Consider the following 14,085-nt stretch of genomic DNA (forward strand, 5'->3'; position numbering starts at 1 on the left):
TGTATTAAAGTTCCTTTCCATTAAAGCACTTATGTCTTATCTTGATATGGCAGATGGCAGAACCTATTTAGAGCAGGCAGGTTTGGGGGCTCAGGGGTGCCCCTCTCTCCCTGCCCCGTAACATAGTGAGATGAAGCGTTGCTCAACTGGCCTAGGACATTGGGATAGGAGGAGGGTTTGGGACAAAAGACCTGTGGGGTGGGCTTTGCTCAGACTCATACCCTGCATCTGCCTGGATACCATACCCTGAAGCCCAAGAAACCCATCTTCCTTCATCCAGTCATTTACCGTCAAATAACTGATTCATTCCTCCTAACCACTAAGGAAAAACAACAGAAACAAATGAAAGTAACTTGTCCTCCTTTACATGTTCCCAAACTCTTCCTCCAATTTAGCCAAGCCCCTTCCCAAATTTGACAGAAAAAAAAATGTTTTCCAGCTTCCTGCCTGCCCAGCATTTTCCTCTCCGTAGGACTCAGCACCACTGGTAATTGCAGACCCACTGGGTGTCTTAGAGCGTAGCCCCTGTGAATTAAGGGGGACTACTGCATTCATACTAGATTGAGGGACAAAGAAGTGGGGGAATGTGAGATTTAACTTCTATTCTGCTAATTTGGACATTGCTACCTAAGTCGTTCAATCTACTTCTAAGAGGAGGGTGTATTTTTGTTTCTGAGGGTATTTGAGAACTGAGGCAGTTGTGGGACTGAGATAATTAGGAGCTGAGATAATTAGGACCCAGGTGGATATTATATACAGCAAACCTGTTGCTGAGGGAGGGATTTCCAGACATTATGTATGCTCTCAGCCTGCAGTTCCTTGGGGCTCCCTCTGGGCTGGTGTGGGGCACCTTCTGAGTAAAGAATGGGCAGGGTAGAGTTTTGTTTCAAGAATGTAGATGACCTTCCTTCCTGAAAGCACAAGGCTGGAGGCTACTAACCCCTACAGGGTAAGCATGGCAAACATTGTAGCAATAAGACTGTTGTCTGGAGGGTGAGCAGTGCAGGATGAGGGTAAGGGTTCTCAGAGTCCAGGGGAGCAGAGAGAAGCCTAGAAGGATACACCGGAAGTGTAGCCATCCACATGCAGACTTGTATTTATGTTGAGGACAAAGGTGATAGGATTAAGGGTGTCAAGAGAGGGTGGAATGACCAGGGCTCTTGCCTGGGGGCTACATTATTCTTGCCAGTATTTGCATGTCATCTCCATTCTAATAGCTGCCAGCTGTTCTGAGCAGATACTGGTTTCCCTGTGTGTTCCTCAGACTGGAACTTTTACCCTTGAGGAGAAGCCCTTTTCAAGACACTACACCTTGTTGACAAGCAGGAACTCTGGGCACCAAGATAATATTCCCAAGATAAGGAGGGCTGGGGATGCCACAAAGAACAGCCAGAACATAGAATGCATTTTAGAAGTGAAACAAAAAATTTATTCAAAGACACACAATTTAATGGTTCCTCCTGTGTTTTCTGACAGTTGTAAAGTACAAACTTAGGATGTTCCACAATTGACTCTGCTCAAACTGTTTTGGAATGTCTTCTTTAGAAAACAATCTCATTCACCTTGTTAATAATCATGCAAACTATAGATTTTCTTGGTTTCTGATCACAGACTGAAATCTTCAAAAGGGTAACTTATTTTGTTTTAATGATTTTAGATGTCATTATTTTTTTTTTAATCAACCTATCAATAAGTTGTCAGAACAATTAAAGATTTAATCTTACTTTTATGTGGGCAATTTTAATTTCATCAAATCTTGCATCAGCAGGAGATTTCCTTGTTTGGCCTCTTCGGTGTCCAAATTTACACTTATTTCTCATCACTTGTTCATCATCTTCTATGGGTCTTCGGACGTATTTAAAGCGATCTTTGAGGGCTCGTTTCCACAAAAACTGTAATATAACAAAGCAGGACAGTTAATCTTCAAGGAGACTGGCTAATCCTCTACAAACAATAAAATCTTCGTCTATCACTCCCAGTCTTTAAATTACTTTCACATCATAGTAAATAAATAACCTATTTACCTTCCATTTAGAATCACAATAGCTTTGTGATAAATCTGTAAAAATACAACCCCCTAAATTATAACTAAGAAAACAGAGTCAGAGAAATAAAAATACTTTCCTGAAGTCATAGCTATTGAGTAAACCTGCTGGCTCTTGAATCTAGATTTTCTAATTCCCCAAACTGGATATTTTCACTTATACTCTGCTCTTTCCACAACACCATTTCACTTTCCTCAGGTTCTAGAAAATAACTGATAGTGGCTAATACATATATCATGACACATCTGTCACATCTTTAAACATTTTTTTTTCTGTCATTTTTTGCCATTCACTTTTGGCCTTTTACTACCTAAATATCTGTGGGAGTACATATTGTTTCAAACATAGAAAAAAATCAGGTTTTTAGCCTGGGAGGGTGGAGGGTACATACAGACTTGGTTTTTAGTCTTAGAGGCCCAAGTAATTTTAATATTGAGTAAAAAGTGCTAAAAGAGGAGAACAGAGAGAGCCTTGTTTTACATTGTATTAGGCCACAGAAGCCTTCCTGTAAGAAGTGCTGTTTCAGGATGGGCCTAGGAAAAGGGGAAGTTCCAGGTTCCATGCCCCACCCAGGAGGAGGGTAGAACTGAGAAGCAGAGGAATCTGAAGAAGGAAGTAGGATGGAGAGCCAGGAGACCTGAGGAAGCCACATGGAGCAAAGGGAGACATGTGAAGAAACCATGCTTGTTTTCTTGGCCCTGACTGGTTGAAAGAGATGTGGGTGAGAGACCCATGAGGAGGTGACTATGGCCGTGTTTATATTAATTTTGATTGTGCTTTTTTACTCCCAGACTTGTCTGGCCATTTCTGACCCTTTGGGTCCGACCAGAAGATGCTTTAATCTTGCAGCGGGCTTTCAGACCTTGCTTTAGAGCAATCCCTTTGGGTGGACTTTTGCCCACGAGGAGATGGGTAACTTCAGGTGTTTGATTTAAAATTATATTCGTTGTCTTCTGGGCTGTATACTCACTGTATTAAAGTTCCTTTCCATCAAAGTCTTATATGTTTGATCTTGATGTGGTGGATGGCAGAACCTATTTAGAGCAGGCAGGTTTGGGGGCTCAGGGGTGCCCCTGTCTCCTTGCCCTGTAACAGTGCCTTAGTGGTACAATGAATTACAGCACAGCAGTATGAAGACAGCACTACTAGGCCCCAGAGGTGACCCACATGGCACAGCAGCAGACTTCTCCTGTCTTGCCCATTGCTCCCTTCAGCCATATATTTTGTTAACCTGCTTGTTCTGCTCCCCACTCTGTCTCTGGTAAATCCTCTTACCGCTCCTGTACCTCTGGCTTGTACCCCAGGTCTGTATGCATACATAAATAATCTTTAAAAAGAAAAAAAGAAGTGCCTTTAAATTGAGGCTTAGGTTTAAGGATTAGGGAAATGGGTGAAGGGGATTGAGATGGCATTGGGAATTGCTAGGTGAGGGGGTGGACAGACAGATAAAGAGGCTTAGGTAATGGATAAAAGGGAATTGTTACTATAAAGAGAACTGTCAAGATCTGTGCTTAGGTGGTATACAGAGTTCAGGTTATGGAATGGTCAAGAATGGATAGAAAAGAAGGCAGAAGAGAAGCCAGACCAATCCAGAAGGATTGCCAAAGAGCTTTCTAAATGTGTCTGTAACAAGGCTACCTCAGAGTCTCACTGGGAATTTACCTTTGGACCTTCTGCTAAAGCAATGGTTTGCAAATAATTCACTAAACCCCACCCTCAGAGTCCCTGAATCAGTAGGTCAAGGTTAGAGCTAAGAATATTCATTTCTTATGAGTTTCCAGGTGATGCTCATTTTGCTGGTTTAGGCTTAAGAGATTTTGATTTAGCAGGTCTAATGGAACCCAGATGTCTGTATTCTTAAAGCTTTTTAGATAACTTGGCTGAAGACTCACATTAAGAACGTTTCCAGACCACATTGAAAGGGTCAATGGTCAGATTTCAGCTCTGGAAGAGTATGTCTGACTTGTAAATTGTTTGGGAGAGCAGAGACACGGACTACGTGTGGGCTTCTTTCTCAAGATGTCCCCAAAACTGCCTCCCTTAGCTGGGCTTTTGCTTTGGGCCTGAAAAGTTCTCTCCCTCTTTTGTCCCATCCTGCTGTTATCCAGTTAGCTCTTCTCTGCCTCCAGATCTCAGTTTGGCTAAAACGCTATTAGCCAAAAAATCCTTAACAAGTAACCTCTTCATATGAGTTTCCTAAACTATGAAATGGAACAATAAATTCAGTTCTGTCAAGTTTTTGAAGACTACCTACTCCCAGAAGATATTTGTCAACAACTTTTCATGAAACCCTTCCACAAAGACTCAAGTGAATAGCTGCTTGTGGAAGATAACTTGAAAACTATTTCTAATAAAACCCTTCGGCAGCCCTGGTGAGGAGCTGAAGCGTGAGTTTGGAGGACTCGCATCAGCACTGACAAGGCTCCTGACTATGTGAGAAACACTTCGCCACCTCCCACAGGCTGGTGACTCTAGACCCCACCAACACTGTTCTACAACAGCACAGAAAAAAACGATGGTGTTTTCTCTTCTTAGCCACGAGCTGTGAAATAGTGCAAATGCTTTTTCTCCCTTATGGATCCTGTTGCTCTGAAGTTCTAGACTTGCTGGTTGAGGGGGAGGTATTATAGCAATTAATAGCAAGGACATTTCTAAATTGTCAATTTCTTCTTCCCAGCTTCTCCCTTTTTCCCTTATTTATTGTCTTACAGATACAGAAAATGACAAATCAAATTCAGTCGCCCACATGAGTCTGCAGTCAACTAGTATTAACTGAGCACCTGCTACATGCCTGACACCTCGAGTTCATTACACAGACACCTCAGTAGCACATATTTGTGCCATTGAATAATCATTTCCCTTCTCCATAGTTTTCTAAGTAGAAGGGCTGTGGAGAAAATTACAAACATAAAATAGGCCTGTGATCATCTGATGTCCTATGACAGATATCAGCACGGATCCTTGGTTGTTCAAAATGGACCTTACTGCTTACATTCTATATTTTCACAAAAAACACAGATTTCCAAGATGAAAAGGTACAAAACCATCTACCACCTGTAGATGTGGCTCTAACATGTATGTGTGTGCCAGGCAGTCTGCCATTATGTACATGTAGTTGTGGTTCTTCCTAATTGTTCCTTAGATCCTATAGTTCCAATGCCCAATGCTCCATTTTTACCAACTTAATTATGTTTAACTGTACAGCTCAGTTCTATTAAATATATTTACATTGTTGAGCAGGGCTTTAAAGCCAAGAAATAGGCAGTCAAGATAACAAAATTTGTACTGAAATATCTAGAACAGCATTTCTCAACACAGATGGTACTTCAGAATCATTTGGGGAACTTCTTAAAATATTAGTGTCCCTGCTTTAGCTCAATTAGATCAGCATCTCTGAGGGTCTTAATATACAGCCAGCATTGAGAATGGCTGGTTCAGATTATCTCTAGGACTGTTTTTATCAGGACAGAGCAGAGGCAAGAGAATGGGTGAGGCTGGAGGTTGAGGCGTCTTAGAGACAGACAAGTCTCTGGGCCTAAACTGAAGGCAAGAAATGGTCCACTGATGACAGCACTGAAGTGGACACCGCATGCCCATCTCTTTCTATGGTTGTTCTCATAAAGGTACTTCCTAAAGTCTCGTCATTATACATGAGCCTTCAAACAGCTTTGAATAAGAAGAAGACAGACAATGACAGAGACACAAGAGGACACGAAAGGCACAAGGCAGAGATAAGCTGACAGAACACAGAGGAGTTTTAGGGCAGTGAATAAACTCCACAGGATATGATAATAATGGATACAGGCCTATGACGCTATCAGCAGCCACTGCAGCACAAGTTTGACCCCCGGCCAGGGAGCTGACCCACATGGCGCAGCAGGTCTCTCCTGTCTGGCCTACCGCTCCCCTCAGCAGTGTATTTCAGTAGATCTGCTTGTTCTGCTCCCCACTCTGTCTCTGGTAAATCCTCCCACCACCACCCCTGCACCCCCACATCCAGCCGACACCCCAGCTCTTGTATGCATAAATTAAATCTTTAAAAAAACAAATGGATACATTTGTCTAAACCCATAGGAGGTACAATACTAAGAGCAAACCCTCATGTAAACTATAGACTTTGGGTGATTATATGACCATAGAGGGTCATCAATTGTAACAAATGATCACACTGGTGGGGCCAATAATAAGGGAGAAGGAGGTGAAGGCTACGCCTATGTGGGAGCAGCTTCTGTACTCTGTACCTTCCTCTCGATTTTACTAAGAACTTGACACTGCTCTAAATAAGAAGCCTATTAAAGCAAAAGAAGTTAGAGAGAGTGAGGAAAGGGGAATGAGTGATAAAATTACTGGACAATGCAAAGTCATTATTAAAGGTGGGCTGAGATGCACAGATGGCCCGGGGTACACTTACAAAGCCACAGCCATCCTCGTCCAGGAAAGGGTGGGCCTGCAGCAGCGCGTTGACCACGTCGTTGTACTGCTGGGTGGTGGGATACCTGTTCAGCACAAGGAGATTTTCAAGGCAAGCGCCTCACATGCATTCCTTAAAGATGCATCCCAATTGCACTCGATTCTTTGAAACTATATCCTTACTTTTCAAAGTTATAAGCATTTATTTTAACTTATATTTAATGTGATTCATATATCACAGTATATATTTTAGTTACTTCCCTTCATTTGTTCTATCTAGCCATGTAGACATTCAACTCTATGTCACAAAACTGATGTTATATGAGTAGACAGTACTGGACTTCATACCAAGCAGCAAGTAAGCCCCATTATTACTCACAGAGAGCCTTCCAGATACTTGGTCATGTCAGCCTGGAGAAACTCGATGATTCTTATCCTCATGCTGTGATCAGGGCACTTTCGTTCTGCTAACATGCATTTGACATCATAGGGAAACTCTGGTAAAGCATAAGACTTAGCCCACTGCAATGCCTTATTCCTTGCTACAGTATGTTTCACATTTCTTCTGTTAAAAACACACACACACAAAGGTAAAATTCTATTCCAAATACATGCAACTTATTAATTATTACATCGTGAGAAGTTATTATATAAACCAGTTTCCCAAGACCTATATTTATGAATTAATCAATTTTCTTTCCATTCACCAATCTTCAAATTTTTGAGGACTCATTAGGTACTTGAACACAAATGCTTGTGGTTCTGGAGAAAATGTCATATTAATGTGCACTATATAGAAAGTGAAGCATGAAGAAAATTGATCCATAGGTCTTGAAGAAGCAATATGTAATGCGTAGTTCAAGAAAAAAAATGGTGGTCAGCAAAGAGGCATAGAATAAAATCTTAGAACCGAAATAAGTCAAGCTCTCTATTGATTTACTCTGCTGTTGTTTAGTTGATCTTTGACTATTTTAATGTGGTCAACTTAGCTTCTAAGTTAAAAATAAAAGTTATTCCAATTCCATTCAGATGAAGTTGCCATAAAAAGCTAAGGTAACTGTACCTACAGAAATCAGGTCAGAGGTGCCTGGGCCTGTAGGTGGGAGTGGAGAGTGACTCTAAAAACAAAGAAGGGAATTTTTTGCATGTAGAAAGTGTTGCAAAATGGATTGTAAAATGATGGCAGTACATCTGTACACAACTGCTAACATGAATTGAGCTGTACAATTTAAACGTGTGGATTTTGTTTATATTGAATTTTACCTCACTAAGATGTTCAGAAAATCATAAATTTAGTCACAGATCATTAGGTGTATAACGATAGTTCTACAATAAAATCTCCAAACAAGCTACTCAGCGGTTCTAGGTAGCTTTCAGTCCATTCCATTACTCAGACTGATTGGAATGGAGGTGAAGTTATAGAGGCAAGTCAAGTTGAAGACAAAAGAAAGACTTCCTAAATCAGCCTAAGTAGGTTAACTTTCTGGCATAACCATGGGATCCTTAGAAGTGCAAACAAAAATAAGATGAGTTTTGAAAGGCCAAGCTTTCCTTAGAAATTTAGGTCACTTCTGATAAAAATTCATGAGGTATAATGAAGCATGGGAAGAAAGGAAAAAGGAACAAACTCTCCTCTCTTTATGAGGAAATAGCACTCCTTTTTTTTTTTCACCTTTTCCATGGTCATTGTATCCACGAAAATATGCCTCAACTAAAATAAACACATCAATAATTTAATACCTGATTTTGTACAACAGGTAATTCCCAGAAGAAATCTGTGCTTCCATCCAATGATTTTCCAGTATGTTTCACTCTCATTTTATTCATTCATTTCAATCAATGTTTATTGGGGAACCTAAAGATCTAGCAATTTCTCTTCTAAAATCCGTATTTCTTTCCACATTCTATTAGCTACTAGTTTGCTTCTTTCTCTCATGATCTCTCCTTAATCTACTCAAACCAAGAATGTAAAGTAATGGCAGTTTCAGTTCACTGTCTGCTGTGCCTTTTCAGAGTTTTTAAAAATGTGATGTAACTGCACAGGTATTGGTTAACTTCAGAATAACAGTGTAGCATTAATCTCATTTCCTCTGGGAGTTTCTAGTAGCAAACTGGTCATAGGACCCCTTAAGTTTTTGAGATTGGAATCTTGTATTAGTACCCTATTAACAGATAATTTCACTACTGCAATGCTATAAAACTGGGGTTGGTATAATTTTTAAAAAGATTTATTTTATTTCTGCACACAGGATCTGGGGTGCAGTCAGAGGTGGCGGGCAGGGTGAGATGATTCACCAAAGACAGAGTGCAGAACAGAACAGGCAGAGCAGTGAAGTAAGTACACTGCTGAGGAGCAGCAGGCGAGACAGGAGAGGTCTGTGGCATCATGTGAGTCACCTCCTCGGGAGCAGGGGATAGAACTTATGCTATAGTGGCAGCCAATAACTTCAGAGTGGTGAAACGTAACCCTTTTTACCACCAGGGGTTTTTCTGGTTCTTTACTTTCTTATTCTACATATTTTTCTATATGTCTCTTCTTTCCAGCATCAGGGTAAGGACTATATAGCATGGTATTATTTATAACAAATGACCAGGATGTAGGCAAACACATACAAGTTTGCTGGAAGCCAGGCATTCCATCTTGCTCCTAGTACGGTCAGTTGGCAAAATCAAAGACATCTCTTTTCCTTTTCTTTACATTGAAACTATAAGCAATTATGGACGTGACTAGAATACTATGCCAACTAATACCAGTCAAAACTAACATCACATAAGGAAAGATATTCATCAGAAATTAAAAACTAATTTTAATTTGGAATCAGGTATCTACAGACACAATGCTCTCATCCATAATGTGATATTGCATTGGATTAAAAAGATCTATACTACTCCAAAGAAGACATGTAGGTGGCCTATAGGCACATGAAAAAAAATTCATCATCACTTGTTATGTAATGCAAATCAAAACAAGAATGAGATATCACCTCACACCTGTGAGAATAACTATGGACTATAGTTTTTTTAGACCTCTACCTAAAATTAGCAAGGGTGAAAAATCACCTGATAATCCTCGTGTTCCCAAAATTTAGACATGAATAAGGAGGACGGCCTATTAAGAACAGGTTCCAATAAACATCTGCTCAAGAAAAATCTTAGTGCACAGTTGTAAAGCCTTGGTGGAGGGCAGAAGAGTTAGAGCTATTGCATGAGGTCAGGGACTATCTGCTTTATTTCTAGTGTATAAGAAATTATAAACTTCTATAAAATTATAAACTTTGCTTATAAAGTTGGTGCACAATGAAGTCTTTGGAAAGAATGAATCTGTTAGATGGGAGGAATAGTTACTTGAGCAGGTCTAAATTCAATTTGCTCTTGGGAATATTTTGAGCATTTTAGTGGTTCCTTTGGTAAATTATTTCCATTTATGCTCCAAATACTGCCATCTGTATTTTCCTTAGCCTCTTATACAATAATTTTTTCCAATCACTTTACCGAGATTGCTTCCTTTAAATCAATAATGATTTCCTAATTTAAAAATCCTGAACCTTTTGGCAATGGCATTTTCAAGACCTTTCTATTTGATTTAACTGTATTGACTAATTCTTACCTTCTTTGATGCTATTTTATGTTCCTGCCTCTCTTCCTATCTCTACAATAATTTGTTCTATTTGCTGACTTACTCCTTCTTCACTTTCTGTGAGAGTTTACACATAGTTTTATCTTTGCTCTCTTAATCCTTTATATTGATCTGTGACTTCTCTATCAGAGATTTCACCCCCTATCCTCAGATCTGAGTCATACTGATGTCGAGGATTATAAATCTATCTACAATAATTTTCTATCTTTCGTGTTTCATTCGAGAGCTCTGTCCTTTGTTCATTTCAATTCAAAATGTCTAAAGCAATTCACAAACTTTTCTTTTTGAAATAAGGTTTTAATTTGCTGTAGACTTATTTGTGTCATATGTTGAAACTGTAAACCCCAATGCAACTGTATGGGAGATAAGGTATTAAAAAATAATTAAAGATTAGAAGGATCAGACTCTGATATGATAGAATAAGTGTCTTTATATGAGACATCAGAGAATGTGCTCTCTTTCTCTTTCTCTGAGGACACAGATAAGGTAGCCCTCTGCAAGCAAAGAAGAGAACTTTCACCAGAAAGCAAATCAGCTGACACCTTTATCTTGGACTTTCCAGGCTCCACAGCCATGAAAAATATTTTTGTATTGTTTGAGCTACCCAGTCCATGGTATATCTTTATGGCAGTCTAAGGTGGCTATATATATGTTCAGTGACAAAGAAAAAATATGCTAATTATTAAAATAATAGTATTTTTGCAGTGAAAGAGAAATTATAAAAAGAAACAAGTAGACATTTTAGAATAAAAAATGTTAAAAATTAAAATGTAAGAAGAATTAGCAGCAGAATGGTGATCATCTAAAAAGCTGTCAGTGGAACTAAAGATAAAACAACAGAAATAATCCAATATGAAAAACAAGAAGAAAAGAGATAGGAAAAAATAGGGGTAATTGCTCATTTTTCTAATTCTGAGTTCTCACTTTATTCCCTAAGCCTAAGCCATAAAACCTTTTCCTTGACCCACCCAACTTTACATAAACATTAACTTCAGCAAGTCATCAGTGCAGGGATCAAATGGAGTTGATCAAAGATTTCCCAGGCTACCCCTTAACCCAAGGCAAATCCCAGGGATTCAGCACACAAAGCAGTATCTTGTTGGACGTGGTAACCATGCTCACGAGAAACAAGTAACTCAATTTCTGGATTCATGGCTTTGGTTAGGTTGAATAATCATCTACCAACTCAGAGCTGGCAATTTGCGGTCTGGACAGAGGAACTAAAGCTAGGTAACAAGATTATCACACCTGTTATACTGATCTGTTATACAGATCAGTTTGCAAGATGAATTACAGAAGATAAGAAATCTAGTAATGGTCAATTATCAAAAGTGAAGTTTCAGCTCCCCCTTTCTTTGAACAAATATGAATAATGCTATTCAACAGTAAAATCTCTGTTAGCTTTCCAGTGTCCCAGATTCCCATAAAGAGATCTTTCTGGTACTGAGTAACCTTGTGGTGATGATGAAGTGGATACTGAGAGGGAGATTCCATAACAAAACTCTCTGAGAGAAGAACAAGACTTACAAAAGCCACAGAGAGCTGGAAGTGAAGCATGGCCCATGGATGGTTGGCTGTTGCTGAACAACTACATTTGTCCTGATCATAGTATTTTATCTACTTTGATGAAGCCTCTGACAACCACTTCAGCTATTGTCTTTTGAATCAATTTATTCTGAAAGGTTATTCACTGGTTCCTGTCTGTTTGTAAAGCTGGAGTCTTTACAGGAGCTGAACTGTCTCTGGGTTTGTGTGGTTTGTTATCTGCACCTCAAGAGTGAGTTACTTGCAGCCCAAATAACTTAGAATCTTCCATTTTCAGAGGCTGTTCCCTGTCAAAGAATTTCAAATAATTTTTTAGATTCTGAAAGATTGATGGAATTATCTGGAAACAAAGTGTAAGCTTAACTTTGATTATAAAATTCCCACAGTTTAAAGCCAAATTGTATGAAGTGGTGGAAACTTCACTTTCAATACTGGTTATTACTAGATTTTTTTCTTCTGTCATTCTGCAAACTTCATCCTTTTCCTAATTGAGTGTTCGTCTTATAGGTGTGATAATCTTGTTTCTAGCACTATAACCCATCACATAGCGGGTTGGGTTTCTCCTATCCCTAGCAATCAGACACTGTTCCATGAACATGGCAGACAGGTCATCTGGGATCCAGCATATCATGTTCATCATTTTGCCGAGTAGTATCTTCAGGACCGGGCCTGAAGCAGTTTTATTGCTTCCTGTTTCTAAGGGCAGCTCTGAGTCAGTTCCATTCTGTAATTATCAGTCTTTGCTTTCCTGAGACTCTTTAGGAAGAGAAAAATAACTATGACTTGTTAACATATCTGAATTTAAAATGTGTGCTTGTAAAAAAATACCTGGACCTTGTTTCTACAATAAAACTCCCTTTGACAGATCAAGTATTGGCAGTTACTTTTATCCCCCATGAAAGTGGTGATCTTGCTTTAGGGAGAACATAAAACCTTAAATCAGAAAGGTGGTTTATAAGTCAGAGGAATCTTTTGTGTACAAAACTGTTGCTTCTAATTTAGTTGACCCTCATATTCAAGGATATTTTCTCACTCTCCCTTTATTAATATCCACAAATAAAACTGATGATATGATTTCCAGATTCTATGAGAAAGAAAATCATGGTATTTAATTTGTGAATGTCCAAATTTAAATTCCTTATTCTCAAAGATTAGGACAATTAGGAATATGGTCCAGTCTATGTGTACTGTCTGATTATCAACTATTGCCCTTGCATACACTCTGATCCAGCCAAGTTACAAGCTTTACTAAGCCTCCAGAGCACACTGTGTGTGTGTCAGCAGCTCATCAACACTTAGTTGCCCTCATTTTTCTAGGTTCATTTAAAATCCTTGCCTTAGGAGACTCCTCTCCCCACAGGGCCTTACACAACTCCATGGACACTCACCTGTATCTTGTTAACTATACCTCTATTTTATTATTGTATTATAAAGTGGAACAGTTTGTAACAAAAAAATGTTCTAGAAAAATGTAGCAATGTTTCAGATACAAAATATTTAATACATCATTCTAAGACAGACAAGTAACTCCACAGTTCCACAAACTTGTGGTTCACACAATTCCTTGGCAAAAAAGAGATCTCTTTAATATTAAACAGTTCATCTATAACAAAGGAACCATTGACTAGCAAGGTTGCAAGTCAACATGCCAGTGAGGAGAAATGCCAGAGCTTACATTTGAGAGATGAACACCAGTGGGACACAGTCTTAGAGGCAGCTCTGGGAATTGGAGTGGAGTTGCTATACACAACGGAGTTGCTATATACATAGGAAGTAGACTGAGGCTATGGAGAATTACAAAATTATTAAATGCTGTCAAAGAACATCCCCCAGAGGAATTTTCTCAGCATCTCACTGGTCTTCAGCTACAACCCATGAGACTTCTTTACAAAACCAGAGTTCATGAAACACTCAAACTGAGTCCTGGTTGACTTTTGCGGTCATAGCTCATGAGTGGGCCCTGGTTTTGAAAACTTCAAGGTTTACGAATGATACCTTCTCCCACAGAATCCTCCTGGAGATGATCGGTTACCTTCAGGGATTGGTATTTACCTAGCCTTGTGAACGGCTTTCTTCTCTCGTCCTTGAGGGAGAAGAGCAAGGGACAAGTGGAACACTCTTTTGTGAAGGACAGTCATCCCCACTCCAGGACTTTGACATCACGTCTGGAACACCACTATTGGTGGTCCTCCCACTTGCTCACCCTTGGAAGAGAGACAAGCGCCACGTTCTCCTGCCTGCTACTGGGAGATTGTGTCTTACGCGTCACTCTATTTTAAGGTTCCCATTTTCATTTCAATCTTCTCCATATGCAAGTGAGCAGAGCTTATCCACCAAGCATGGTACAGAGTGACATAGATTGGGATGCCCAGGTTTACAGCATCAACTCTGAAACTTGCTACCACAGCAACATCTAAAAGTTTAAATGTTCTTGCAACATAAAAAAAA

At 39.4% G+C, this 14,085-nt stretch overlaps 1 protein-coding gene across 1 annotated transcript in view; it reads right to left on the reverse strand.

The window, feature by feature from the left end:
* Nucleotides 1-14,085, reverse strand: part of SAMD3 (sterile alpha motif domain containing 3) — a 41,097-nt gene that overhangs the window by 17,321 nt on the left and 9,691 nt on the right. The window contains exons 4-6 of the mRNA XM_012734450.1: nt 6,835-7,020; nt 6,457-6,541; nt 1,725-1,892 (exon numbers count right to left, since the gene is read on the reverse strand). Of these exons, the coding sequence (XP_012589904.1) occupies nt 1,725-1,892; nt 6,457-6,541; nt 6,835-7,020 (439 nt within the window). The remainder of the gene's footprint in view (nt 1-1,724; nt 1,893-6,456; nt 6,542-6,834; nt 7,021-14,085) is intronic.

The sequence above is a fragment of the Condylura cristata genome, unplaced genomic scaffold, assembly GCF_000260355.1.
Source record: "Condylura cristata isolate star-nosed mole 26May11 unplaced genomic scaffold, ConCri1.0 scaffold00001, whole genome shotgun sequence".
Classification (NCBI taxonomy): Eukaryota; Metazoa; Chordata; class Mammalia; order Eulipotyphla; family Talpidae; genus Condylura; species Condylura cristata.